The sequence below is a fragment of the Rhinatrema bivittatum genome, chromosome 3 (assembly GCF_901001135.1).
Source record: "Rhinatrema bivittatum chromosome 3, aRhiBiv1.1, whole genome shotgun sequence".
Classification (NCBI taxonomy): domain Eukaryota; kingdom Metazoa; phylum Chordata; class Amphibia; order Gymnophiona; family Rhinatrematidae; genus Rhinatrema; species Rhinatrema bivittatum.
Window position 1 is genome coordinate 155,475,025 of NC_042617.1, and position 25,460 is coordinate 155,500,484.

The following is a 25,460-nucleotide window of genomic DNA, read 5'->3' on the forward strand; positions in this document are numbered from 1 at the left end:
ACCTACTCCTACCGTGTCCTAAAATCCCCGGCCAACCCCTTCCGCACGCGGCATGGATATTGCATGCAAACGAGCGAATTAGCTATTCCCTAGCATCCCGTAACCCGCGCCCCGACTATCGCTATCTTTCCCTGCCGTTTTGTCGCGCGTTTAACCTGCAAACTTACCGCCTACCCTGACCCTGCGGTAGAGGCAGGGGTAAGGGTAGGTGGCAAGCTTTCCCCCAGCCCCCGCTCACCTGCCCCGGCCGCGATCGTGGGTGCCGGTCTCCGTGGCAGCCCCAGTCCTCTCCCCTCCTCCCGAAGCAAAAAAAAAAAAAAAAGCGAAAAAAAACATTGCAGTCCCCCTCCGATGTCCGGAGGGGGCTGCAAAAAGTAAGTTGCTTCGCCGCTGTCAGTTCTTCCCTCCTCCCGGAGCTGCTTTTTCAGCCTTGCTCCGGGAGGAGGGGAGAATAGACACTGACAGCGGCGAAGCGAAAAAAAACCAAAAGCAATTTTGGTGTTTTTTCAAAATTTTGGTTTATTTCCAAAAGCGACAATTTTGTTTTTTTTCCAAAAGCGACTTACTTTTGGGATCCCGTGACGCCAAACGTCGTGACGTCACGTCTTCAGCGGCCAATTGCACGCTTTCCCCCGTGCAGGCGGCCATCTTCGTCGGGAGGAGCTACGGGAGCCACGATCGCCATGTGTTCCTGCTGATGGCTGCAAAAAAAAGTAAGTTGTGCAGGCGTCCAAAAGCGACTTACTTTTGGGATCTTGACAGATCCCAAAAGTAAGTCGCTTTTGGAAAAAAACCAAAATTTTGAAAAAACCCCAAAATTGCTTTTGGTTTTTTTTTCGCTTCGCCGCTGTCAGTGTCTATTCTTTGCTCCTCCCGGAGCAAGGCTGCTTTTCGCGCCCTGCTTCGGGAGGAGGGGAGGGGGGACTGGCAGTCCCGACTTCCTGGTATCTGTCATTTCAAATGACATTTGAAATGACAGATACCAGCATGGCGTGAAGCGTTAGGCCCGCGCACCCAGGATACTGTATAGGCGCTCTATCCAGTAAAATGGGTTGCGCGGGCCTAAGGCTTCACGGACGCGGTTTACATTTACATAAAATTAATGTTCAGGATCGAGCGGTAGGTGTGCTGCACTGTGCGTGCGGCAACCGCGGGTGCCGCAGGCACTAACGCAGCTCTTCCTACCGCTCGGTACAGGATAGACCTGATAGAAATAAGAGACTATAAATTAGAAACAGAAACATGCAGATAAAACCAAAATAGAAAGCCTGAGAAACTAAAATTTCTGAACAGTGGAATACTTAAGAAAGAGCAAAATACAAAAATATAAGAAATGCACATTCCCATCCCAGAGAAATAGGAAGTCATCCTCTGCCCAGGCTCAAAATGCTGATAGCCCGGGTGGAATGTGGCAGGAGAACTGGAGTCAGGGGCACCATCATGGTCTCTTTTTCCTGCATATGTGGCTACTGCACACCACTTTCTCTTTTTTTTGGGGGGGGGGGGAGGGCAGGAAGAAGAGACCACGCTGGTGTTCCTGACTCCAGTTCTCCTGCCACATTCCGCCCGGGCTATCAGCATTTTGAGCCTGGGCAGAGGATGACGTCCTGTTTCTCTGGGATGGAGGAGTAGATGTCAGCTTGGGATTTGGAAGTGTGGCAACACACCTGTGTGTGCTTGGCGACACACTGGTGTGTCACAACACACCGGTTGAGAACCGCTGCCTTAGATTATAAAAGAGCTTTGGCCAAGTATAAGAGAGAAACTCAATTGCATCGCCAGGCTTTACATTTATTTGTAGTATACAGCCCTAACAGACTTGGCATCATAGTCACCAAATATACATTGTCTACCTGGATAGCAGAATCCATTCAGCGCTGCTACACCTTAGCAGGATTGCAGATCACAGGCTCAGTCGAAGCTCATCAAGTGAGAGCTGTGGCTGCTACTGTTGCTCAACTTAGAGAAATGCCTCTGAAGGACATTTGCAAAGCTGCAACCTGGTCACCAGTTCATACCTTTACTTCCCATTTCTGTCTTGACAACTGCTCAAGGACTGAAAGTAAATTTGTTCAAGCAGTTTTGTATAATCTGTTATCGCAGTAGTCTACGCTCCATGGTGAATGTGGCTTGTTTGTTCAGTAATCACTCCGCTGCAACCCTCAGTTTGGGACTCCACATATGTAATGGCTAATTCAGCTTGCATATCAATGGAAACAGCAAGTTTGCTCACTGTAAGCAATGTTATTTTTAAATTGCAGGATGGAATAGCTATGGAATACCCATCCACCTCCGTAAGAGTTGACTACCTAGCTAGGTTTGGTATGATATAGACTGAGGAGGCTTATAAGGCAACACTCACATGAGAACTCCTGCATATGCTCAGTAGAGCTCAAAGCTCTACTAGCTAGGATAGAGTCTGTCTGGTGCCGCCAGATGACATCACCCATATGTTATGGCTAATTCATCCTGCTATCTGTGGAAAATACCGTTTATGGTGAATAAACTTGCTTTATTCTCCATTCCTTTCCTATTAATTCCTAGCATTTTATTTGCTTTCTTGGCTGCTGCCACATACTAAACAAAGGATTTCAACATATTATCCACGATGATGCCTAGATCCTCCCAATGTGGAACCTTGCATTGTGTAACTATAATTTGGGTTGCTTTTCCCTAGGTGCTCCACTTTGCACTTGTTCACATTATATAACATTGCTATTTGGATGCCCAGTCTCCCAGTCTTGCAGGGTCCTCTTGCAATATCTCACAATCCTCTTGTGATTTAATAACTTTGTATCATCAGCACATTTGATCACCACACTTGTTCTCATCTCTAGGTTATTTATAAATATGTTAAAAATCAGTGGTCCCTGTACAGATCCCTGGGGAATGTCACTATTCACTTTTCTCTATTGAGAAAATTGACTATTGAACCATACTCTTCGTTTTGTATCTTTTAACCAGTTCGCAGTTCTCGGTAGAATATTGCTTCCTATCCCATGACATTGTTAAACATTCTTTGAAAATCTAGATATAGTATATCAATTGGCTTACCTTTATCCATATGCTTGTTTACACCTTCAGAAAAATGTAGCAGATTGGTGAGGCAAGACTTCCTTGGCTTAAATCCATGTTGGTTTAAACTATGACTATCTATATATGTTCAGTAATTTTGTTCTTTATATCAGTTTCAACCATTTATTCTAGCACTGATGTCCGGCTTACCAGTCTATAGTTTCTTGGATCACCCCAGAAACCTTTTTAAAATCTAGTGTTCCATTGGCCACCCTCCAATCTTCAGGTACTATAGCTGATTTTAATGATAGATTGCTAATTTCATTTTTCAGTTCTTTCTTTACTCTGGGATATATATACTTCTGATTCAGGGGATTTGTTACTTTTTAACTTGTCAGTTTTCCCTATTACATCTTCCAGGTTCACTGAGATTTGTTTTATTTCTTTGGAATCATCACCTTTAAATATCACTTCTGTCATGGGTATCTGCCTCACATCTTCTCAGTAAAATCTGAAGCAAAGAACTCATTTAATCTGTCTTCTATTCAACCTCCTTGAAGGAAAAGGGAGTAGCTAGCAAATATGTTTGATGGGAGTTAGCAGTCATTCTTTTGAGTTGTTCTTTAATGGCTTATGGGACTTTTCTGGCAGATCCTTTGGCTGAAAGCCTAGAAGTTACTTTATCAGTGACTTCTGAGGGAATGGGTATGGTTGTCTGATTGCTGCCACTAAGGTTCTGAAGAAGCCTCCAGGCTTTTTGGCTAGAATGTTAAAGTTAAGATTTTCAGTGTGCTCTGTCTATTTGTTGGCTTTCTTCTTTCCATGCCCTAGATCTCGTGATTGGTTGTAGTTTTGCAATAGGTCCTTGATGTCACTTGTCCAGTATGACATGAGCACTTTTCAAAAACCCCAAGGAATGGTTGCCTTTGCTGCATTGATAAACTATTCATATTTGTTGGCTTAGAAGAAATGTGGCAGTCTGCTTAGCAGTTGCTGTGTATATTTCCTAGTCTGTTTTCTATAAATTCCAAAGGGGAATATTTTCTGTTGGAAGCATTGAAATTTTGCCAACATATATGTTGGCAAAATTTGATGGCTATTATAAAAGCCATCAAGCACTTTTCTAAAACACTGAAATGGAATACCTGTAATAAATTAGGTAATGAGCATCATTTGGGCTCATAACCCTAATCCATCTGATATAGTTAAAAGATGAAGAGTCTTCAGCATTTTAAATAATTGCATATCTTCAGATGTCACTCAGTTGTTTTCCTCTGAACTATGTCCCAGTAGTATACAATGTCTATTAAAGTCTCTCATAATGATTGCTATGTGTAATACTATTGTCTGTGCTGGTTTCTGTTTGTTACTAGGAGATTTGAAGATATAGTTCTAATAATAGTCCAATGTTTATGAACTACCATGGGCATTTTCAGTAGAGCTGTTCTGGGAACGCTAGGAGAGCAATCCCATCTTGAGAAGATTGTGTGCCCTTGGGCCTCGGCACGACCCCAGAAGACTCCAGAGCAGCACCGAGGTAGGCGAGGTGTGTCCAAGCATAGGTGAAGACTGAAGGTCTGCCCTCTATCGGACCTGCATGCTTCTGGAAGGCCAACAACGCAATGTTGGTTACTGAACAGTCCTCCGACCGTTCCCAGCCCTTTTGGACCTGCCGCTAGGTCTTGGCAAGAAGCAGCAGGCCGGTCTGAGGACGAGGGCAGAAGAAGGCCTTGTGACATAGAAGATTCTAGATGAGACAAGGAACTTGGAAGTCTCTGGACAAGACGAGAAACTTGGAAGACTCTGGACGGGACGAGGAGCTTGGAAGGTTCAGACATAAGCACTATCTCTCAGGGCGCCCTACACAGCCCACCGAAACGGGCAGACCCAATAGGCTGGTCATGGGCCACCCTGTCCCACTGCGCGCCCTACACAACCTGGAGAGGCTGGTCATGGACCACGCGGAGAGCGGGACAAGAGGGAATCCAGCTGAAACGAAACTCCAATGACGAGAACAGGAACCGACGAGACGGATTTACCCCAACAAGGTGTCATTTGGAGAACCAAAGGAGCTGGAGGGTCAAGAGGGCTCAGAACAAGTGAAGGAGGAATGGAACCTCGGAACATCAGGAAGTGGAACATCAGGAAGCCTGGACTAGGAACCTCGGAACATGAAGACACGAAACATCAGGAAGCCACAGGAAGCAACGAGGACTCAGGACATGGAGCTCCAACAAAGAACAAGCAATGAAGACCTGATGGAGCGCTGGAAGACGAGACTTCCAGGAGTGAAGAACTCCGATGCAAGGCTAAGCAAGAGTGCTGGAGAAGCCCTTTTATAGGGCTAACAAGGAAGACACCCAGGATGATGTCACCAGATGGGTCCCGGGGCATATCCGGCCGCAGGCCCTCTAAATGTGGTAAAGAGGCATGCACCGGCGCCTAGGAGCAGGCAGAAGCAAGAGAGACAGCTGATGGCGGCGTTCCTACCGCGAAGATGAGGGAAACTGCAGGCGGCAACAGAGACAGCCTCTCTGCCTCTCGAGGACCCCGGCAGCAGCTCCATCCGCGAAGAGGACGAGTGAGACGGTACAGGCTGCCTGCGCAAGGCAGGAGCCAGCTGCAGCCTCCGGGCAGCGGAGGACGCCATCAGCAGCAGGCCCTGACTGCTGCAGAGCACGGCTTTGATGTCGGCGGCCTCTGGGCCGCATCAGGAACAAGCAGCACAGGAGGTAAGAGGCCTGCTCGCGGGGAAAACTCCATGGGCAAGAATCATAATAAGAGGGAAGGGTGATCATATTGCTGAGAGACTTCCACAGGACAATGTTCAAGTCCACATTTTTTTTCTTTTTAAATTTTATTTTAATTCAATAAAAATAATGCTTTCACAAGAGACCACAAAAAACAAAGACGATGGGTGTCAAACATTTCCAATAAGCATTGAACAATCATTATTAACAGAATCAATCTAGCATCATATTAACAAATATAATCCCCCCAACCCAATCTCACCCCAACCCCTTCCAGATCCTTGATAAATGAAGTAGACTCCAATAAGTCCTTCATAAACTCTGAAACGTCATTACATCCAAATATATCCATTGTACCTGAAGACTGGAGAGTTGCCAGTGTAACCCCAATATTTAAAAAGGGCTTCAGGGGCGATCTGGGAAACTATAGACCCATGATCCTAAGTTCAGTGCTGGGAAAAATAGTGGAAACTATTCTAATGATCAAAATCGTAGAGCATATAGAAAGACGTGGTTTAATGGAACACAGTCAACATGGATTTACCCAAGGGAATTCTTACCTATCAAATCTCGTCATTTTTTTGAAGGGGTTAATAAACGTGGATAAAGGTGAATCGGTAGATGTAGTTTATTTGTCAAACACCTTCTGAAAATCCAAAGTCCCTCATGAGAGGCTTCTAAGAAAACTAAAAGTCATGGGATAGGAGGCGATGTCCTTTCGTGGATTACAAACTGGTTAAAAGACAGGACACAGAGAGTAGGATTAAATGGTCAATTTTCTCAGTGGAAAAGGGTAAACAGTGGACCAATGCTTTTCAATATATTTATAAATGATCTGGGAAGGAATATGATGAGTGAGGTAATCAAATTTGCAAATGATACAAAATTATTCAGAGTAGTTAAATCACAAGCAGATTGTGATAAATTGCAGAAAGACCTTGCAAGACTGGAACATCGGGCATCTAAATGACAGATGAAATTTAATGTGGACAAGTGCAAAGTGATGCATATAGGGAAAAATAATCCATGCTGTAGTTACATGATGTTAGGTTCCATATTAGGAACCTACCACCCAGGAAAAAGATCTAGGCATCATAGTAGATAATACTTTGAAATCTTTGGCTCAGTGTGCTGCAACAGTCAAAAAAGCAAATAGAATATTAGGAATTATTAGGAAGGGAATGGTGAATAAAAAAGAAAATGTCATAATGTCTCTGTATTGCTCCATGGTAAGACCGCACCTTGAGTCTGTGTACAATTCTGGTCACCGCATCTCAAAAAAAGATATAGTTGCGATGGAGAAGGCACAGAGAAGGGCAACCAAAATGATAAAGGGGATGGAACAGCTCCCCTATGAGGGAAAGGCTAAAGCGGTTAGGGCTGTTCAGCTTGGAGAAGAGACGGCTGAGGGGGATATGATTAGAGGTCTTTAAAATCATGAGAGGTCTAGAATGGGTAAATGTGTATCAGTTATTTACTCTTTCGGATAATAGAAGGACTAGGGGGCACTCCATGAAGTTAGCAAGTAGCACATTTAAAACTAGTTGGAGAAAATTCTTTTTCACTCAATGCACAATTAAGCTCTGGAATTTGTTGCCAGAGATGTGGCTAGTGCAGTTAGTGTAGCTGGGTTTAAAAAAGATTTGGATAAGTTCTTTGAGGAGAAGTCCATTACCTGCTGTTAATCAAGTTGTCTTAGAGAATAACGACTAGTATTACTGGCATCAGTAGCATGGGATCTACTTAGTGTTTTGGTACTTGCCAGGTACTTGTAGCCTGGATTGGCCACTGTTGGAAACAGGATGCTGCGCTTGTTGGACTCTTGATCTGACCCAGGATGGCAATTTCTTATGTTCTTATCCAGGGGAGGACTGACAGTGATCTGTGTCCTTAGGCAATATGGGTCATTGGCCCCTAACCACCTTTCCAAAGCTAAGGGAGAGTGCTGTGGGCCCTCGGCACTACCCTGTTGTACAAATGATCAGTCAAACCCTGCTGCTTTCATATTTTACCACATATTTTATTTAATATTAGCATAAAAAAAGGTTGCCGTTATAGCACCTAGGGTACATGATGGATCTATATATTTCCAGATTTCTTGAAATTTTCTAAGTTTATTTTTTGGTTGCATCAGCTTCACATTTGTACATCAAACATACTATATTCCACCAAGCTTGCATTGCTAGAAAGGAATTTCTATTATTGTGTTTTAAAACCAAAGATTGTAAAATACCTGTTAATTTCTTATTACAAGCAGAAATGCATTCTATAATTGCAATAGATTGCCAAATAATTTGAAAGGACAGTTTTCATAGGATATTCATTATATCTTTATTGCTTTCCTTTTCTCCCATCCAAATTTTCCTTAGTACTTTGCAGAAATACAGCACATGTGAGAATGATGATGTCTTTATATGGCAAACGAACCATTATTTCTCTACTGGTGTCCACTCTGCCCTATGTGGAGTAAATTGTCTGAGGGAAGGATGCAGACACCAAAACCTGTAATGATTTATTTAAAAGAAAAAGCATTTTGGTAGTGTTTAGGACCTCACACAACTCTTAACTTAGTGTCTTCAGCAAATTTGAATGGCTCACACAAGCAGGTGAGTTAGAATAATCTTTTTTGTAAGTCACAATAAACAAGCAATTCCTTGGGGGCATCCCACACAATAGCCAGCTAACCTGATAGAAGGAGAGTCCCCCGAACAGAGCGGTTACATAGCTTATATGCTCTCAAGATAGAAGGTGTAAGAAATTTCCAAAATACTCCAACCATTAGTTTTGCCAATCTTGCAGTTTAATGTTACCTAAAGATAAGAAGAAAAAGAATTTGCAAATCAATAGAAAACAAGACAAGCAACGTGACACCATTAGGCTAGTTCTTGCAAACAAACTATCTTATGAACCATATGTTGCACCTTGTTCCAGTATATGTTAGCCCAACTTTAGCTCCCGACATAATCTTCCTCTTTATCACTTATAGTTATATTCATAGTTTACAAGTTTAGGGGGCAATATTCAACCACTGAGAGGCTCGTCTAGTCAGCTGGATAAACTTATCCACAGTTGCACCACTGAATATACCCAGCTATCTTAAAGTTAGCTGGATGTGTTTATCTAGCTAACTTTAGGACAGGTCAGAGGCATGACTAGTATTAGCCACGTAAGTTAACTGGCTAACTGAATATTGTCTAACTCCCCGGAATGCCTTCAGCTTATCCAGCTAGAATGTAGCTGGAGAAAGTTATTTTTCACTCAATGCACAATTAAACTCTGGAATTTGTTGCCAGAGGATGTGGTTAGTGCAGTTAATGTAGCTGTGTTTAAAAAAGGATTGGATAAGTTCTTGGAGGAGAAGTCCATTACCTGCTATTAAGTTGACTAAGAAAATAACCACTGCTATTACTAGCTACAGTAACATGGAATAGACTTAGTTTTTGGGTACTTGCCAGGTTCTTATGGCCTGGATTGGCCACTGTTGGAAACAGGATGCTGGGCTTGATGGACCCTTGGTAGGACCCAGTATGGCATGTTCTTATGTTCTTAAGTCTTGAAATTTGCCTGTTTAGCCATTGAGATGGATAACTGAAAAGTTACAACAAACAAGCCCAATTTTCCAGAAACCGGGAGTATAAATACAAACAATCTAACAAGGTTTCCAGGTCAATTTGTTGATTTTCATACGCCACATAAATAAATGTAATTTCTATTATAAAAGAATATGTAGGACCACTGCCAACTGGATCTGCATAACAGTCAGACCCAACATAGGAGGAGTCACATTGCTTTATTTAATATTTCTTAGAGGCCCATTTGGAGCTAAGTACTGCAATGATTTGCGTGAGATTTTCTCGTTAGACAAAAGCTGTTTGTGGCTTTGTTTGAATTTTTTACATTTATTTCCCATGGCAATATTTTTTGAAAAAGACTCTAAGAAATATTAAATAAAGCAATGTGACTCCTCCTATGTTGGGTCTCACTGTTATGCAGATCCAGTTGGCAGTGGTCCTACATATTCTTTTATAATAGAAATTACATTTATTTATGTGGCGTATGAAAATCAACAAATTGACCTGGAAACCTTGTTAGATAACTGAAAAGTTAGCCATCTAGTCTGCTTTTGAATATTGACATCTTAAGGCCTAACTCACTTGATTCAAGTTAGAGGCCTGGGTAGATTTTTTCCCCCATATTGTCTCCCTTTTGTGCTTATTCAGCACAACTCCTTTTGACACTTATGGTCATTGATAGCTATCAGTATTTGAGAGAAGTCCATGAAAATACTGAGTATAAGATCTGCTTGTTAATGTTGCCTTGTGTCATCAAGTCGTTCCAGGGGAAGGTTCTGTGTTTACTGAAAGGCAACCTGGATGCCTAGCAAGAAGCCTTTGGGATGTAGATATTGATTGCCATGTTTTTTCTTGCCTCACTCCAACAATGATTCTTCCTATCTATTCTCTCCACTTATTTTAATTATTCTTGCTCTAATTGGCGAACAGTATGGGGAGGAATAGAAAAGTGGCATTGTCCCAGACTGCATTTTCCTCCTCCTCCAGCTACCCAGGACCAAACTAAATTTGCAGTGCCAGGGACACTGTAGTACCAAATAGTTCAAAAACTGAGTTGTCATGAGCAACAGAAGAAGAGATACTAACTCAGTCTTATGCCGGCTCATTAACATGCAGCTGCAACTTCTCTCCTCCCAGAGATTGGGCCTCAGGACCAGCCCCAACTGTAAAAAAACAAAAAAAACCCGCCATGGGGCAGGGGAATTAACTGTAATAGGGGAGAGGATGAGGAACGGTGGAATTTTTTTTTTTTTTATGATAAGCTGATGGCTGACTGAATAGGGATATTCTCCTTAGAAACAGGATGGTAGGTAATCCTCACACATGGGTGACATCATCAGATGGAGCCCCGATGCAGAAAACTTATGTCAAAGTTTCTAGAACTTTTGACTAGTCACACTGAGCATATCCAGCATGCTTTGTACCATGCATCCACATGGGATCCCTCTTCATTCTCTTCTTTTCCATGGAGCAGTAAGCCTTGTGGTGTGATTGAGCTCACTTTCGCTATTTTTAGCCTTGTGGAAAACATTTTTGCTCTTTGTGTTTTTTGCAGTCTTTCCTCTTGTTTCCATCGCCGGGTCCCTTTCGGTGCCTTCCTCTAGTGTTCCTAGTCAGGGTTTTCAGTGTTTCAGATAAATTTCCTTTTGCATTCGTTTCCCCCCGTGGTGGTGCCCCAGTGCCTGCCAGCCATCGAATGCCTGCCGCCATCACTTTCGACTTTGCGGCCCTTTTGTTATACCACATCATGGTCTCGTCCAGTTTTCACCAATGCCCTTGCTGCCTGAGGCCCATGTCTATCACTGATCCTCACGAGATATGTATCCTATGCCTGGAGGCATCGCATGACATCTGAGTTGCTGCTTATGCACCCAGATGACCCCAAAGGGACGTCAACTTCGACTTGACAAGATGGATCAGTCTTCGGGTCAAGGAAGTCCAAGTTATCAGCAGTAGTGGCATCAGAATTGATGGACACTGTGCCATTGACATCGGCAGGACCATTGGTTCCATTGTTGCTGCTAGTGGATGGGGGAGTTGGAGATCAACTGTTGTTGATCTCCTCTGGGCCGAGGACGCCGGGTTTGTCCTCTTTGACGTCTGTACCATGGAAAGACCAGGCCGATTATCAAGGGAAGCCTAAGAAGCTTTGGACCCCCCTCATTGGTCCAAAGAAGATCTGGCCACTCCTTCCTCCCAGGTGGTGTTTGCATTGGCAATGTTTGAGGAGGAGATGGCATGTCGAGTCCAGCTGGTAGTGGATCAGCACTATGGGGTATCGGGCCTGTGGCACCGAAGGCACCGGATCCAATGCTGCCCGTCATCCTACTGCTGCTGGAGAAGCTTAGTGTGCTCATTGGTGCATAACCGACCCATCTGAATCCGGTTTTCGGGATGACACCGGTGTCTGGCAGGGCACCAAGGCCTCCCCCTACGATACAGTGGTCGTTTCCGGTTCCTCCAAGGAGGAAGCTCCACCGAGGCCATCAGAGATGCTGAAGCCTTTAGCCTTTCATCCAGTTCTACAGGTGCCTGCACCTCCAGGTCGAAGGCTGAGCACCTAGGGTCTCATCCCCTGTAGCATACAGTGAGGATGAGGGTCCCTGTGTCCCCTGTGGGAATGATCCAACAGAGTCCTCCAGACTTGTCCTGTTGGCAGGTACTTTCTGATCTGGAACAGGGGATTTCCTTTTAGAGTCTCCCTACTCAAATTGTGCTAATCACGGATTCATCTACCTTGGGATGGGGAGCTCATGTAGATGGGCTTGGCACCCAGGTCCTGTGGTATGCTCAGGAATGTTCTTGTCCATTCAGTTTCCTGGGGCTTCGGATGAACAGGTATGCGCTATAAGCTTTCAGAGATCGGCTGTCCAACAAAGTTGTTCTGATCCAGATTGACTACTAGGTTGCCATGTGGTATGTCAACAAGCAGGGCGGCACGGGATTGTACCTCCTATGTCAAGAAGCAGTCCAGATCTGGTCATGGGTCCTGCCCCATGGGGTGGTGTTCAGGGCCATGTACCTGGCCGGGATGGAGAACTTGGTAACGGACAGGCTGAGTCGAGCCTTCAAATACCACGAGTGGTCCTTGGACCAGGAGATAATGAATTGGATATTCTGCCTCTGGGGAAGCCCAGACGTAGATCTGTTGGCATCCTCCTGCAACAGAAAGTTACCTCTGTTCTGCTCTCTGTATCGGATAGACGGCAAACCAGTCTCAGACGCCCTCGACGATCATTAAGCAAAAGGTCTTCTGTCTGTGTATTGTCTGATTCCCTTAGTGGCGAAGACTCTCTTTGAAGCTTCGTGATGACAAAAGGATTATGATTCTTATAGCCCGACATTGGTCGAGACAGGTCTGGTTTCCACTCCTTCGGGAGTTGACCATCCAGAGACCGATCAGTCTGGGTACTTCCCCAGATTTCATCATGCAAGACCAAGGCAGGCTGCGATATTCCAAACTCTAGGCCCTATAGCTCACTGCCTGGATGTTGAGAGGTTAATCCTGTAGCTGCTTGATTTTTCAGAGGATGTATCTTAGGTCCTATTGGTTTCTAGAAAGCCTTCCACTAGAAAGTCCTATGGACTGAAGTGGAGAATGTTTTCCGTGTGGTGTGAGCAGAAGGCCTTAGATCCGTTCTCCTGCCCCACCAAAAACTGCTTGATTACCTTCTACATCTATTGGAGGCTGGCTTAAAAACCAACTCTGTTAGAGTTCATCTTAGTGCAGTTGGCTCATACTACCACAGTATAGATGGTACACCCATCTCTGTACAGCCTATAGTTGTTCGTTTCATGTGGGGCTTGCTTCAATTGAAGCTTCCCCTAAGGCATCCCGTTGTGTCTTGGGACCTCAGTGTGGTGTTAGCTCAGCTGGTGAAAGCCACTATGTACCTGTGACCTGAAGTACTTGACCTGGAAGGTCATATTTTTGATGGTGGACTCTTCATCGTGCAGTGTCAGTGAACTCCAAGCCATAGTGACTTATCTTCCTTATACTAAGTTTTATTATGACAGGGTAGTCTTGCATATGCACCCTTAGTTCCTGCCTAAAATGGTGATGGATTTCCTTTTTAACCAGTCAATCATCCTGCCAACATTCTTTTCCATCCCCCATTCGGACCAAGGCGAACTGCAAGGCTGCGTCGTGGGGTTCTCTCAACGCATTCACGTCATATTACTGTCTGGATAAGGATGGCTGATGTGACATTAGATTTGGCCATTCTGCCTTCAGAACCTGTTTGAAGTGTAGAACCCAACTCTCCCATCCTAGGGTTCGTCGTTTGGGCTCAGGCTGTCTCCCCCTCTGTTACCAACAGTTCCGGTGTTGTGCCAGTTGGCACTTGGTTAAGTGTCTTTTGGTCCCCTTTTGTGTTGGGGATCAGCCTGTAGCTAGGTATTCACCCATGTGTGAGGACTACCATCCTGCTTTTCCTTGGAGAAAGCAGAGTTGCTTAGCTGTAACAGGTGTTCTCCGAGGACTGCTGGATGTTAGTTCTCATGAAACCCACCCACCACCCCTCGGAGTTGGGTTTCTCCTATTTTTATTTTGAATCGTAATTCTAAGTTATGAGACTGAAGAAGGACCCTGCATGGATGCATGGTATAGGGCATGATGGGCATGTTAAGTGTGCCTAGTCAAAGTTCTAGAAACTTTGACATTAGTTTTCTGCATCGGGGCTCCATCTGATGCTGTCATTCATGTGTGAGGATTAACATCCTGCTGTTCTTGGAGAGCACCTGTTACAGATAAGCAACTCTGCTTTTTTTTTCAATGATTAACTGGTAATTGCTGGGAGGGAGAGAGATGTATATTTTTTTTCTTTTCTGAGGATAAATCTGTTGACTGGTTGGGAGATGCAAAGGGGGAGAGATAGAGAGAGCTTTTTTCTTTTCTTTTTTTTAAATAAGAGAAACCTTTTTTAGAAAGCAATTTTTTAAAATTGTCTGGTTACTTTCTTAAAATGACACAGACCCATTAGATTAAAGACTGGGTAAGGGAGAGAGTATATGCCCGTCCCCTACCTATCCCCTGCTCATTAGTATTGCACCCAGTTCATGTACGGTAATTAAGGTAGCTAGTCTGTCCCTTGCATACCAAAGGTTGAGAAATATCGCTGTACAATGTTTCTATGGTAAGGTATTCTAAGAATCACAGGATCAATGTGCTGATATTTTTCTTCTTTTGTTTAGATGGCCAGGCTATTTTCCTTCCCCGAGGCCCTTTTCACAAAAAGAAGTTGGCAAAGAGACCTGGATACATGAGAACAGAAACCCAACAGAAGATAAAGTTTCAGGCATTCTCAGGACAACTTGAGCAAGGTAAAAAGCAAGATGAAGAAAGCAAGTGCTGTACTGTGGACAGACAGTACAAATATTTCCATGGTAGTTCATTGGTAAATGATTCTGTAATTACCAATAGCATGCAAACTAATTTGACCACCACTATTGCAACTGTGGCAGCAGAATCCAGGAATTTGTCTGATGTCAGTCCTCAACAGTCGGAAAATGTTTCATCAACTGGTCTTTTGTCTGCTACACCTCAGAAAGAGTTTCCACCTTTGTGTTATGATTTACTGGAGGCTGGTGTATTTGGAACAGAGAGCAAAACCTTTTCCTGTGTAAAGGGAAAGGAGACACAAAAAATGAACGTTTCATGCCAGAAAAAAGAGAACAATAACTACGAATCTGAAGAGAGAAAATTTTCAGGTCATTTCACCAGGTTTCCTGATACCTTTAATTCCAGTTTTAATTTTATACAGCTGTCTCTGAACGCTGGTTTTGACACAGTAAACCAATCACCAGAGCAAGTTCCATCTGTGATAAAACCAGATATAAGCAAGGGTCTATCTGAAATTGGACCTGGGTCTTGCAGTGACTGTTTGCCTGACTCAAAAGTTTCATGTTGCCACAGCAACAAAGATTTTGAATGTGCAATGCAGGCCCTTGTAGAGTGTGATAAACTGCAGGTCTGCAAGATATTTTCCTTTCTTGACCTGGATACAACATTTTACTGCTCTACGGACTCCGATGCCGTGTCTGCTGGTTCTTCTGTTACCTCTGGCTACGAAAGTAGCATTACTGCTAACGATGTCAGTTGGAACACACTTACAAGAAAGTATGACTCTGTCCTGTCAGACTGCCTGCTTAATAACCAAGCTGCACTGAAGGTTGGTATTTATTTAGTTTATATTTTTTTGTGCAGGGGATTTTGAACTTTTTCATATTGCACAGCAGCAGAAGCCATGAAATATATGCAGCTATGTAATTTCTCCTAGGCCAAGCAGGATGATAATCGTCACACAATAACCATGTTTTCTATTCACCCGAGTTTTGTTATCCAGGTTCTTTTCTACCTTGTTAAATGTAAGACAAGACTTTGTCATTGTTGTTTTGCAAGTTATAATGTAAACCGAAGTGATAATTAATCCTGTTAATTGAACCTCGGTATATAAAAAGTTATAAATAAATAAATAAATAACATCAGATGGAGCCCAGCATGCTGCTATCCACGCATCCACGTGGGATTCCCCTTCAATCTCTTCTTTTCCGTGCAGTTTTTGCCTTGTGGTTGTGGAGCTCTGCTCTCTTCAGAGTTTTTTCCCAGTTGTTCTCGACTTGTCTGCGCCGGGTCTCTCTTCTTCCCCGTTGGTGCTTTTATAGGGCGGAGTGTTAAGTTTTTTAGTTCTTTGCGGTTGATTCCTGACAGTGTCGATCTTTGGTGGCCACAGGTTATCGACTGCTCATTGGCTCATTTTTCATGGCGTCGTCAGCGTTTCGCCGATGCCCTCGGTGCCCATGGATCATGTCCATTACGGATCCGCACGAGGTTTGCATCCTCTGCCTGGGGGCATTGCACGACGTCCGGGGCTGTCGTTTTTGCAATCAAATGACCTCCAAGGGTCGTTGGGGCCGTTTAGACAAGATAGAGAAGCTTTTTGGATCCAGAAAGTCTTATCCTTTGACTCTGGCATTGAGGATATCGATGCCTAAGGGGCGAGGGGAGCAAATGAACGTAGATCAATCATTATCTACTCCGCCAGGGCCCTCTCTCTCTAGAGGGGCCGGAGATAGGCCGTTGTTGTGCTCCAGGACTTTGAAATCGACTCCATCCTCGATGCTGGGGAAAGACCGGGCCGAACCCTGTGGGAAACCTCGGAAACATAATCCACGGTCACAGTTGTCACATGGTACCGGACTCGGGTTGGTACCGGTGATTACTGTGATGCCCCCAAAGCGACTCTGCAGAGAGGAGGCTTCGACCTCTATCGAACATGGGAGTCCCAGGCGTTCCTCACTGATACTGGTGCCGGGCATTGAGCTCCCTCGGGGCTCCGATGAAGATCTGGTGATGCCTCTTCCTCTTCCTCCTGCTCCTCCATCCATCCTCATTCGGCAGATTTTCAAGAGTAGCTGGACTGCAGGATGCAGTGGGAGGTACTCTGAGCCCTTCAGGGTATCTGTTGTGAATCTGCCCGTGGCATGCAGGCAGATTACCTACCTTCTCGGTCGCGCTGGCTTCCCTGACGCAGTTGGGGAGCCGCCGGGACTCGGATGCCACCAGTCACCGCCCACGCGGCTTGAGACCGCCTCTGCCGACGCCCACGCTGGGACACATGCGGCGGATCCGCCGAGACCCGCGGGAGGCCGCACCAGCCAGCTTCTCTCCGTGACATGGAGCCGCAAGGTCATCGCTGGGGTCCTCGTCGGACGGCAGGAGGCCGTCCTGAAGCCTGCCTGCTCCTCCCTGCGCTGTTTCCGCCATGCAGCTGGGCGCCACTGTCCATGGTCCTGTCTCTTCTTCCTGCTTCTTGCTTTAGGCACCGGCACGCACCTCTTCACTTCATTTAAAGGGCCCGTGGCCGGATATGCCCCGGGTTCCACCTGATGACAACTTCCTGCATTAGCCCTATAAAAGGGGTTCCTCTTCAGTCACTCTGGGCCTTCAGATCGGGTTCCACAGTTGTCTGTGTCTTCTCTCTGGTCCAGGTCCTCCGTGGTCTTCTCCTAAGTTGACGGCTTCTTCTTCATGTTCCCGATGTACTTCGTCCAGGTCTCCAGTTATCTTCATGTTCCTGATGTCCTTCATCCATGCCTCCAGTTGTCTTCATGTTTCTGATGTCCTTCGTCTGTGCCTCCAGATGTCTTCAGGTTCCTGATGTCCTTTGTCCATGTCTTCAGATGTCTTCGTGTTCCTGATGTCCTTCGCTTGGAGCTCCTGATGTCCGATGTCCTTCCTGATGCTTTTGTTTTCGCCTCTGCCTCCATGCCTTGGTTCCTTGATGTCCACTTTCCTGGCGTGCCGTTGTCGTGGTCCACGACCAGTCCCACAGGTGGGCTGTGTAGGGCGCCTCACGGTACATAGACCATCCTCATCTCCGCAGTGCAACCCTCCGGAAGACTTCTGCTTCAGTCCTAAGTTTTTAATCCTTGAGAATCGTGAATCCTGTGCTTGAGTCTTATCCTGGTCTTCGGAGCCTGTTGATATTTGCGTCCGTCCATGTCAAGACTCTATTCGAACCTGCTCCATACCAGCGTGGTCCACGACCAATCCCGAGGGTGAACTGTGTAGGGCGCGCCCCAGTGCAGACCTCTTCAGGATTTTCGTCATATTCCGGTATCAGCTTCCACTATCCCTCCTAGAGTCTGCTTCGAGCCCAGCGTGGTCCGCGACCAGTCCCGCGGGTGGACTGTGTAGGGCTCGCTGCATCGCAGTCTCGACCCAGTGCCTTGATCCTTGCCTTTGTCTACAGTGTCCTCGCCTGAGTCTTTGTCTACAGTGTCCTTGCCTGAGTCTTCATCCAAAGTCTTCTGTGTTCTAAGGACTCCGTCTGCCCTCGTCCTCTGTCCGGCCTGCCACCTCTTGCTGTACCCAGCGGCAGGTCCGAAAGGGCTTGGAATGGTCGGAGGACTGTTCATTGATCAACATTGCATTGTTGGTCATCCTGGGGCGTGTAGGTCCGGTAGAGGGTCAGACCTTGTATCCTTGTCTTCGCTTCAGCCTTGTCCTGCTCCTCGTACCCATGGTCGTACCAGCTCACCTCCTGCGGTGTGTCTTGGGGCTCCTCCCTGAGTCATGCCGTGGCCCAAGGGCTCACATTACCTGCTTTAGAAATGACCGCGCCTCCGCACTCGTAACAGTAGCTGAAGGTCCCCAAGCCCTCGGTTCGTAACAGCTGCCAGAGGCCGCGCTTGTAACAGTATCGAACTGCGAGCTCCACCGGTGCCTCCCCCAGTGTCGGAGCCAGCCCCTGCAATGTTGGCAGTGCTGCTGGAGTGCCTTGATGTCCTCCTGGCCGTCTTGCCCACACAGCAGCTATCTGTGCCCGGGGGTCCCTCGATACCCCAGTGCCACCGGGTCCTCCTATCTCTGGAGTGATCCCCGTTGTGGGTTCTTCCAAGGAGGACAATGTGTTGCTGCTGGGGGCACCGTCAGGGGGCCCTGGTATTGCGGCTGGTTTTGCCCAGTCTGATCCCCATTCTCTCGGGGACCTCAAGGCTGCTGGTACCGTGGTGCCCTCGGTGCCTTTAGTGCCAAAACTGAGACGATTGGGCAGGGGTCCTCCACGAGGGTCCACAGGGGATTTCAGTGAGGAGGAAGCCCCGTATGATTCTTGGGGAGATGATACCTCAGAGTCTTCTGATGACTCAGGGGATCTTCCCTCTGATCTGTCCCATCTAGATGAGATGCGCCGGCCCCCACCGAAGGATCTAACCTTTGTGGGCTTTGTGCGGGCTATGGCGGAGGCCATTTCTTTCCAGCTCCTAACGGAGAACAATGCCCTTCACAGAATGTTGGAAGTTCTCCAATTTGTTGATGCCTCAAAGGAAGTAGTGGCTGTTCCCGTCCATGATGTCTTTAAGTACTTACTCCTTCGGATATGGGAACACCCCTGTTATGATATCGAGGTGTTTGGTGGATTCTCAGGGGCAACAGTGATGGTATCTCCTATGGGGAGGAGCCCCATAGGGAACTGAAGCACCGGGCTAGACTCAGATGCACAAATACAGAGAAATATATCTTTTATTATACAGCTAGTGTGGTCACCAGAGGTGGCAGTAGAGAGTAGATTAGATAGCAACAGTATGTGATCCTTGGCGTAAGAGACCCATCCCACAATGGTGGTGTAAGGCCCCGATGCAGATGTCCAGTAAGGCACTGTAGGAGAGACAGACTGGCAGATGTTATAACACACTCCCTGGTAGCTGAGTAGATAGAGTTCCCAATGAGCAATAGAGAGAGGATAGGTATTAACACCTATCCACAATGGTGGGGAAGGGCCCGATGCAGATGGGCAGCGAGGAGCTGTAGATGGACAGACTGGGAGAAGTTGTACTCACTCTCTGTAGCTGATAGGTAGTGTTCCAGCAGGTTTGAAAAATTGGTAGCAGGCATCAGGATAGACACACAGGCCCTCGAGGAGCGAGTATTTAGTATAGGATAGGCACCTGGAAATAAGCAAAGGGCCCCTGAGGAGCGGGTACCCAGGTTAGTAGAATCCCGGAGGGTGAAGGTGGCTTCCAGCAGAATAGAAGTGGCAGAGCAGCTTCAGACCGGAGCAAATCCAATCTGTTGCTTACTCGGCGAGAGTCCGCAAATGGGCAACCTTTTGAATACGGAAACAGGGACGTCACTCGAGGGGGACACCCCCGAGGTTCGTGCCAACACTGCCTCAAGACGTGAGGCGTGCGCGCGCGCCCTAGGAGGCCTCAGGTCAACATAGCGGGACGCCGCACCAGAGCCGCTCCGGGGAAGCGGGAGGGTGTGGCAAGGAGACGCTACGGATGCCATTCTCCCGAGGCTGGTCTGAACCAGCCTCGGCGGACCAGGTCTGAGACCAACGAACCAGGTCTGAGACCGACGGACGCAACAACCCCATCTCGGTGCCTCCAGTAAACCGGAAAGCAGATGCGGTCTACTTAGTGCAGCAAGCCTTAGGTTTTCAGAGGTGGCAGCTCCCGCATCAGTCAATGATGGTGGAATCTGCCCTCAAGAAGACCAAGCGTTCCCGCACCCATGCTTTTGTACCTCTGGGTCGGGAGCATAGAGCATTGGATGCCTTAGTTAGGAAAATGTATCAGGGCGCTATGCTGATTGTCCAGATTGCTTCCTACTAGCTGTACATGACCCAGTACACTCAGAACCTCTGGAAGTAGGTTCAGGAATTGTCAGATCTTCTCCCCCAGCAACAGCAGGAAGCCGCCTTGGCAGTCACCCAGCAAGGCTTGGAGTGTGGTAAACATCAGGAGCATTCCACCTATGAAGTGTTTGAAACAGCAGCTAGGGTTGCAGCAGCAGGCATCGACGCCCGTAGAATGGCATGACGCAAAGTCTCTGATCTCTGACCAGAGGTTCAAGAAAAACATGCAGACCTGCCCTGTACTGGTGAGAATCTGTTTGGAGACAAATTTAAGGGTTGCTGTGGCTCAGTTGAAGGATCACCATGAGACCCTCCAGCATCTCTCAGCCAGTACTTCAGACCCATCATCTTCCGCCAGGAAATCCTCATGTCAGAGCACCGACCTCGCATACCTGTATGCCTCGAGTGGGTTTTAGAGGCTGCTTTAGGCAGCAGCAGACCCCAGCCCTCAACTGGCACCCCAACAGAGCCTTGTTATGGGGTTGTGACTAGCTGCAAGGGAGCATAAGCCTTGTGTCTGTACCCTCGATGTTGGGGCCCCCGGTTGGCTAAGGTCCTTTTTGGACCGCTGGCCACAGGTCACTTCAAACTAGTGGGTGCTGTCCTTCATGCATTTAAGGTATTGGTTAAACTTCCTGGATGTCCCCACAGACACTTCTCCCCTGTCTGTTGTGAGGCCAGTGCCTGCATCAGAAACTTCTCTGGACGAAGATCTCTGCCCTTGTAATGGCCAGAGCAATAGAACTTGTACCACTGTGTCAGCGAGGGCGGGGGTTCTACTCTCGCTATTTCATGATTACAAAGAGAACAGGGGGGCTCTGCTCCATCTTGGATCTGAGGGCCTTCAACAAATTTCTATGAAGAGAAAAGTTCAAGAATGTCTCGCTGGGCACTCTGATTCCCCTCCTGCAAAATAGGAGACCTCAGTGTATGCATTTGTGTCATGCCACCTCTCCAGATCTCCCAGTAATGGTGGGAGAGTCTGCCCAATCTGGAGCAGGTGATTCCCTTTCAGCCCCCCTCCTGACTCAGGTTGTGCTTACCACAGATGCTTCCGCCTTGGGTTGGGGGGGGGGGGGGTGCATGTGGACAGCCTCCACAAACAAGGGCTGTAGTCTGCTTAGGAAACTCAATGCCAAATCAACTTCTTGGAGCTTCGAGCGATCAGGTACACACTCTGGGTATTCTGAGATTGCTTGTCCAACTAGGCAGTCCTGGTACAGACTGACAACCAAGTGGCGATGTGGTACATCAATGAGCAGGGAGGTACGGGATTGTTCCTCATGAGTCTGGAGGCTGTCCAGATTTGGTCCTGGGCTCAGTCCCAGGGCATGCTGCTCCGGGCCATCTACTTGGCTGGGACAGAGAAATGTGGTGGTGGACTGGCTGAGTCGAGCATTGCAACCCCATGAGTGGTCCCTGGATCAAGCAGTGGCAGATCGCATCTTCCGCCTCTGGGGGACCTCTTCACTTCCTCCTGCAACAACAAGATGAGTCACTTCTGCTTCCTGTACAGGGGGTACAGAAAGCCAGCCTTGGACGTCTTCACCCGCCATTGGATCAAGGGCCTTCTGTATGCGTATCTTCTGCTTTCTGTGGTGATGAAGACCATCCTGAAGCTTCATCAGGATCGGGGGACCATGATTCTCATTGCGCCTCGTTGGCCTAGACAGGTCTGGTTCCTGCGCCTGTGGGATCTCTCTGTCAGAGAACCGATCGGTGTGAGTGTCATGGCTTAGATCTGTTCTCTTGTCCCATTCTGAGGTTGCTTGACTACTTGCTGCTCCTTTCAGACTCTGATCTGAAGACCAACTCGGTCAGAGTACACCTAAATGCTATCAGGGCCTACCACCAAGGTGCTGACGGTTTGCCAGTCTCCGTATAGCCCATAGTGGGCCGGTTCATGCAGGGACTGCTTCAGCTGAAGCCTCCCCTGCAGCCTTCTGTTCTGTCCTGGGACCTCAATTTAGTGTTGGGTCGGCTCATACGTGACCCTTTCGCACCACTGTGCTCCTGTGATCTGAAGTACCTGATCTGGAAGGTCATCTTCTTGGTTGCGGTCACTTAGGCGCGCAGGGTAAGCGAACTTCAGGCATTGGTGACATATCCGTCCTACAAGAAGTTCTTTCACAATAAGGTGGTCCTCTGTACCCACCCTAAGTTCCTGCCAAAGGTGGTCACCGATTTTCATCTTAACCAGTCAATAGTTTTGCCCACCTTTTTCCTCAGGTCTCATTCACAGCAGGGCAAATGTGCTCTGCACAGTTTGGATTGCAAGAGGGCCTTAGCTTTCTAACTCGAGTGGACAGCAGGCCACAGACAGTCCACGCAGCTCTTCATCTACTTCGACAAGAATAGATTGGGAGTTGCGGTTACCAAGCAAACGCTGTCGAACTGGCTGGCGGATTGTATCTCCTTCTGCTATGTGCAGGTGGGCCTTCAGCTTGGAGAGCATGTCAAGGCTCACTCCGTCAGTGCCATGTCGGCTTCGGTGGCCCACTTGTGAGTGGTCCCTGTGGCCGAGATCTGCAAGGCTGCAACATGGAGTTCTCTTCACACGTTTTCTGCTCATTTCTGTTTGGATAGAGATGGCCGAAATGACAGTAGCTTCGTCCAATCTGTTCTTTGGAATCTCTTTCAGCTGTAAAACCCAACTCTTCCTGCCTGGGGCCCTTTTTTCTGGTTCAGGCTGTCTCCCTTTATTCTCCTCAGCACCACAGTTGTTGTGCTCCTTGGCATGTGGTTCGATGCCTGTGGATTTAGTAAAGTTCGGGAGCAGCCTGTAGCTACATATTCACCCATGTGTGAGGACTACCATCCTGCTTGTCCTAAGAGAAAGCAGATTTGCTTACCTGTAACAGGTGTTCTCCTAGGACAGCAGGATGTTAGTCCTCACGAAACCTGCCCACTACCCTACGGAGTTAGGTTTCTCCTATGTTTGTTATTTTATTTTCTCGTGGCATGCTCAATGTGCCAGTCAAAATTTCTAGAAACTTTGACAAAAGTTTTCCGTGCCAGGCTCCGTCTGATAATGTCACCGATGTGTGAGGAAAAACATCCTGCTGTCCTAGGAGAACACCTGTTCAGGTAAGTAACTCTGCTTTTTCTATGTATGGAAGTTAAAGTCCAAAATCTATGATTTGGAATTAAGAAAAAACATAACAAGTATATTTAATTTCTCTGAATTTTGTGAAAATATTTGAGTAGCAAGATCTAGCACTCTGAAAATATTACAGTAGTGGTTATCCCAGGCACCAGATCTGTGTGTTGTGCCTGTGATTCATACCCGGAATCTGCTACACAAAATAGTGAACTCATACTGTATATATCCATGGAGAAATAAAGCATTCTGCTGTACATACACACAGAGATAAGCCACTTTTATTTTTTTGGTAAATAAAATCGTGTCATTGTAATTTTTATTTTGTAGCTATTTTGATAATGTTGCAGAGTTAGAAAGGAGGACCCATGTGGCTTTTGTGTAATTTGTTCTGGGGGTGAGCACAAGGAGAGTTTTTGGGCATGTAGTGAGCATTGAGACATTAATGGAAGAAACTGAGCAAGTGAAAGAAGGAAGAGGGGAAATGTAATATTACCACTTTTATTAAGTCTGCTAAGTTTGCTAAATCTTTCAGCAATAAGTCCTACTATCCTTATTGCTTAAAAAAATATGTCCTTGTCACCTCTGGGATATCAATTTCTTATTTATGTATTTGATTTATTTTCTGCCTTTCAGACACTTCAAAGCCGATTTCATTCAGGTACTGTAGATATTTATGTCCCAGTTTGTACCTGAAGCAATGGAGGGTGAATTTCTTGGTATTGCATCACAAAAAAAGACAAATTTTGTGGACTTTTTTTGGTAATGGCATAGTATGTTTCCGGGTTTGATATTTTTAATAACTGCAGAGTTTCCTCTTCAAATATAGAAGCATTTAGCTACTCTGTTTCCTTCAGTACAGAAAAATATAAGGGTATCTATTTCAGAATCATTGCATGATTCATCTTTAGTATATAAAGACTAAGCATAATTAAAGAATATGTCATTCATTTCTACTTGCATTTTAACTAGATTTATGCTGCCTTTTTGTTTTATGGAGATAATAATGTGACTCTTCAGTTTCAAAGCCATATGTGTTGCGTTGGAGGTGGATTCTTGGGCTGAGGTGGGGTTGGCTTAATCCATAGGCAGGGGCCTACGGGTCCCCACAGTCAGCAGGTGGAGTGGGCTGAAGCAAGAGGCCACTGGAGCTTCATCTATACCAGCCCACGTTCCCCTCAGGTTGAGCCTTTGGGTGCCGGGGCTGGCAGGACTTAGGCGGGCCGCGAGGTTCGGTATAGGTAGTAAATGGTTCAGCCCAGAGATAGCAGCCAGCAGATGGCGTAGTACTATCATGGACAGGATAAGGAACTGGAACTCAAGCACCAAGGAACTAGGAGAGACAAAGGGTGCCTGAGCAGAGGAAGGCTGAAGCCTTGATAGACCGCATCCAGAGGATAGGAACAGAAGAGTCTCTGTCAAGCTGGAATTAAGATTGGCAGCACTAAGGTGGTGTAGCAAGTGTTAGGATTTGTAGGTATGTGGGCCCTGGGCTGAGGTGAGAGATGGAACCGCCCACAGGGAGGAGCCTTGTGAGCCTCACCGTCGGGAGGCGAGATCTCAATTGACATCAGACACAGCTATAGATTAGAGTCTTTATTAAGAAATAGAGAGGCACTGCCCGTGGAGAGGGGAGTACAGGAGAAAGTCTCAGAGTCTGTGCGATGGGGTATACCTAAAGGGAATACCTCTGTAGTGAAGACACGGCAATGGTCCGCAGAGCGTGATACACCGATGAGGCTCCTCAGTAGAGATAATACGATAGACACTTGAAGCATGGTATGCCGATGAGGGTTCCTCAGTGGAGGTGATACTGTAGTGGTACACAGTGCGGGGTACACCGATGAGGGTTCCTCACTTAGCGATGGTATGGTAGTGGTCC

The 25,460-nt window shown here is 46.6% G+C and overlaps 1 protein-coding gene across 1 annotated transcript in view; it reads left to right on the forward strand.

The window, feature by feature from the left end:
• DISC1 (DISC1 scaffold protein) overlaps nucleotides 1-25,460 on the forward strand; it is a 699,528-nt gene that overhangs the window by 73,635 nt on the left and 600,433 nt on the right. Inside the window, exon 2 of the mRNA XM_029593853.1 lies at nucleotides 14,531-15,507. Coding sequence (XP_029449713.1) covers nucleotides 14,599-15,507 — 909 coding nt within the window. The 5' untranslated portion in view covers nucleotides 14,531-14,598. The remainder of the gene's footprint in view (nucleotides 1-14,530; nucleotides 15,508-25,460) is intronic.